Source organism: Monoraphidium neglectum, assembly GCF_000611645.1.
Source record: "Monoraphidium neglectum strain SAG 48.87 unplaced genomic scaffold scaffold00393, whole genome shotgun sequence".
NCBI lineage: Eukaryota > Viridiplantae > Chlorophyta > Chlorophyceae > Sphaeropleales > Selenastraceae > Monoraphidium > Monoraphidium neglectum.
In genome coordinates, this window is record NW_014013235.1 from 1 (window position 1) to 4,089 (window position 4,089).

The 4,089-nt window shown below is 70.3% G+C and overlaps 1 protein-coding gene across 1 annotated transcript in view; it reads left to right on the top strand.

Moving 5' to 3' along the window:
• Positions 1-964: 964 nt before the first annotated feature.
• The window catches only part of MNEG_3205 (type I restriction enzyme, R subunit), a gene marked incomplete at both ends in the record, with an annotated part of 7,782 nt that continues 4,657 nt past the window's right edge, over positions 965-4,089 (top strand). The window contains 2 exons of the mRNA XM_014048313.1: positions 965-1,487; positions 1,755-3,860. Of these exons, the coding sequence (XP_013903767.1) occupies positions 965-1,487; positions 1,755-3,860 (2,629 nt within the window). The remainder of the gene's footprint in view (positions 1,488-1,754; positions 3,861-4,089) is intronic.

Consider the following 4,089-nt stretch of genomic DNA (forward strand, 5'->3'; position numbering starts at 1 on the left):
GTGGGGGGCCGGCGCGCGCGTGGGGGCAACGGGGCGCGGCGTTGCAGGGGGCGCGGGGCGGGTGTCGCCCGCCGTGCGACCTCGCACTGCGTCGCTGTGGTGTGGTTGCTGAGTTTGCGTTCAAGCGTCCATAATCAGGCTGTCTGTTCAAGGCTGACAATCTCTGAATCCCCATCAAATGCACAACATACACACTGATCGTGCGCGTGGCGCGGCACTCAGTCATACTTGCGCCGGCCACGGTGCAGCGGCTGCTCCGGCGCGTATGCAGCGCAAGCTGCAGGAATTGCGAGCACACCTCTGCAGCGGGAGCCTCCGGCATTGCCACCCTCCTGGCAATGGGCGCCCTACGCGCAAATCCCGTGCGAGCAAGAGCCAAGCCTGGCCGGGCAATGGCGACCGTCTGGGACTGCCCCATCCTCTTATCAAGACCACTGCGCATCCCCATTGGCTGTATCTGTCTCAGAAGCGCCATGATGGCTGCCGAGAGAGACTAGTCCTGCTCCGCCGGCGCCCCGTGAGTGAATAGATGCAATGGCCGATGGGCTGGATCAGGAAAAGGCCGACACTATACAATGCGAATGGTTTCGAGCGCGTCGCCGAAGCGCAAAGGTCGGCCAGATCATGGGGACATGCCTATGTTTGCTGGAGTCCACGTCACCGACTCATATGCTTTTAAGATAGCTCAGCGCTCGGATTGGTCCGCCGCACACCTGCGGCCAGCTCCGGGTCACCCGTTGACCTGAGTACTAGCGCACCACAACGCAAGGCGGGTAAAATCCCCGTACTCGCCGTCATCGCCTTGATTGCTACCTTTGAATCGCCGTGCATCACAAGCGGCAGCGCCAGAGGTGCCGAGGCAGCCACTTCCACGCGCTGTCCAGGCGCGCCGCGCCGCTCTCCGTCCACACAACACTGTCAGCACCCAGATGGTGCTCAGCAGGTAGCCTGGCTGCACCGGCAAATGGAAGATGCCACAGACGGCATCAACGGCGAGGCAGCCGCACCCGCGGCCGGCCCGCAGGCGTTTGTGGCGCAGTCGTTCGAGCGCGCCGGCGTCGCCGGGCGCGCGCACCAGATCGACGCCGTGTCCAAGCTGCTGCTCGCAGTGCATGACGCCGACGCAGCTGCGTCCGAGGGCGCCGCCCCGTCCGACAACTTGATCGCCGTCAGCCACGGCGTGCCCGCGGCGGCGCCGGTCAACGCGCGGTCAAACGTTGCGTCGTCTTCAGCGGCGCCGGCGGCGCGCAACTACCTGCTGCAGCACTCTGCCGGCAGCGGCAAGAGCCTCACCATCGCGGCGCTCGTCCACGGCCTACTGGCCTACAAACCGGCGGCAGGCAGCGCCGAGTGCAGCCGCGCCTGCGCCGGCGGCTGCGGCTGCGGCGGCGGGGGCAGGGGCGGCGAGTTTGGCGCGGTGCTCGTCGTGAACGACCGGCTGCAGCTGGATGCGCAGCTGGGGGACACCATCGCCTCCTTTCTGGCTGGTGAGTGTCTGCTCTGCCTTGGAAATGTTAACCCAACCCAGATTGCAAAACCCTGGATCTGGCACCACTCGATTCCCTTGCCCCACGGGACCATCGAAGCGGTTTTTGAGGTTTCGTGCCGGCTGGGCGGGGCAGCGGTGGCTATGGCAGCTGCTGTAAACGGGGTTGGGGCAGTTTCGAAAGATAGCGCTTGCCCGACAGGCGCCGCAATACGAGCGGCGAGTGGTGGTGCGACCGAGCCGCCGCTCTCGCGCCCGGCGCTCGCAGGCAATGGCCACCCGCCCGGCGCGCTGCTGCGCGCGGGGAGCGTGGCTGAGCTTGAAAGGCACCTCTTGACGGGCGCGGCCGCGGGCGGCGTCGGCGCGGAGGACGGGGATGGGGCCTGCCGCCGGCCTGTGGTTGTGCTCACCACAATCCAGAAGCTGGCCGCCTTGGCGCGCCGCGGCGCCGCCGCGCGTGCGGGCGGCGCCGCCGGCCGCAAGCGGGGCCGGCCCGGGGCCGCCGGCGGGGACTCGGGAGACGAAGACGAGGAGGGTGATCGCGGTGGCAAGCCGGAAGCGACGCTCGGGGCGCTGCGGCAAGCCAGGCTGGAGAAAGCCGGCGGAGGCGGCGGCAGGGGCAGCGTGTGGGGCGGGCGCGTCGCGGTGATCTGCGACGAGGCTCACCGCCACCACGGCCGAGGCAGCTCGGACGCCATTCACTCGGTCCTCTGCAACCTCGGACGCCTCGGCCGCGCGCGCGCCGCCCCTGGAGCTCGGCGCAGCGGTGGGAAGGGCGGCGCCGCCGGCGCGGCGCCCGCGCAAGTTGAGCAGCCGGCATGGGTCAGCTACTTCGGTTTCACGGCGACGCCGCAGCCGCGGGCGCTGCAGATGTTTGGCGTGCGGCGGTCGGTGCTGCTCAACGCGCTCGGGGACGTAGAGGCCGTCGTGGACAGCGGCGGGCAGCAGCAGCAGCAGCAGCAGCAGCAGCAGCAGCAGCAGCAGCAGAAGCAGCAGCAGCAGGAGGACGGCGCGCCCGACGCGGACGCGGACGCAGCGCCACTCGTGCCCGCAGAGCTCTTCGCCCCATTCCACTCGTACACGCTGCACCAGGCGATTGCGGACGGCCACGTGCTTGACGCGCTGCGGCGCTTCACCGCTCTGACCCCGCGCCTGGAGATCAGCGGAGTTGAGCTGCTCGCTGCAGCGGCCGCCGCCGCCGCCACGGCCGGCGGCGGCGCGGAGGGCGGGAGGAGGCAGAAGCAGCAGGAGGTTGAGCAGGGGGAAGGGGACGGGGAGGGGGAGGCGTCGCCGGCGCTGGCGGAGCGGCTGCTGCTGGAGGCGGCGAACAACAGCCGCGCGCTGGTGGAGGCAAAAGCGGCCGAAATCGCGGAGCGCTTCGTCTCCGCCTGGCGCGCATCTTCTGGGAGATTGAACGGCGACGGCGGCAGTGATGACGATGATGACGACGGCGGCGGCAGCGGCGGCGGGTTCGCGGCGCACTTCCGCGGGATGGTGGTGTGCCGCAGCCGGCAGCACGTCGTGTGGTTCACGCTGGCGCTACGGCGGGAGCTGCTGCGGCGCGAGGCGGAGGTGCGGCCGCTGCTGCGGACGCAGAGCGTACGCGGCCCTTGCGGCGCGGGCGGCGGGCCGGCGGGCGACGGGGAGCGAGGCGGCGACGGCCGGGCGGCGGAGGTGGAGGCGATGGTGTTTGGTGCCTTCAGCGGCCGGGTGGGCGAGGCCGAGGGCGACGGGGCGCCGGCGCCGGCGCCGGTGGGGGCCGGAGGCGATTCGCAGGAGACCCCGCTGCCGGCGGCGGCGGGCAGCGGGCGAAAGCGGCGGAGGGAGCAGGGACGGTCCGCGTGGGACGTGGCTCTGGCGCATTTGGATGGAATTGGGCAGCAGCAGCAGCAGCAGCAGCAGCAGCAGCAGCAGCAGCAGCAGCAGCAGCAGGAGCAGGAGCAGCAGCAGCAGGAGCGAGAGGAGGCGCGCCAAGATAAGCATCAGGCGCGAGCGGCGGTCGATGCAGATTCAGAGGAGGGGGTAGAGGAGCAGCTGCAGCAGCGGCGGCCGCGAATTGGGCGGCGGCGGCGCGTGCAGGAGCGTCCCATGAGCCCCATTACGGGGGTGGCGGCCCGCCGCACAGTTCTTGTGAACAGCAGCGACATTGTGAGTGAGGGAGAGCCAGGGAACAATGGCAGCGGCAGTGACAGCAGCAGCGGCAGCGACATCGACAGCGATGCTGGGAGTGACATCAGCAGCTTTGAGGGGAGCGGCAGTGACAGCAGCAGCGAGAGCGGCGCGAGCGACGACGGCAGCGATGCAGAGGGGCCGGGGGAGGGCGAGGACGGGAGCGGCGGCGGAAGCGGCGCCAGCAATCGACAGCCGCCGGCAGGTGCGCCTCTCGGCCGGCGGGGTGGGGCCAGAGGTGATGATGATGATGATGATGATGAGAGGAGGAGGAGGAGGAGGAGGAGGAGGAGGAGGAGGAGGCCCTCCCTCTGCTGAAGCGCTGCAGGTCGAGCAGCATCTTCGGCAGCTTCGCGGCAGCAGCCACCAGCGACGGCGTCGGGCGCAGCGACGGCGACGTCAGCCCGGGGGCCGCCACGGCCGCGACGGCGGGG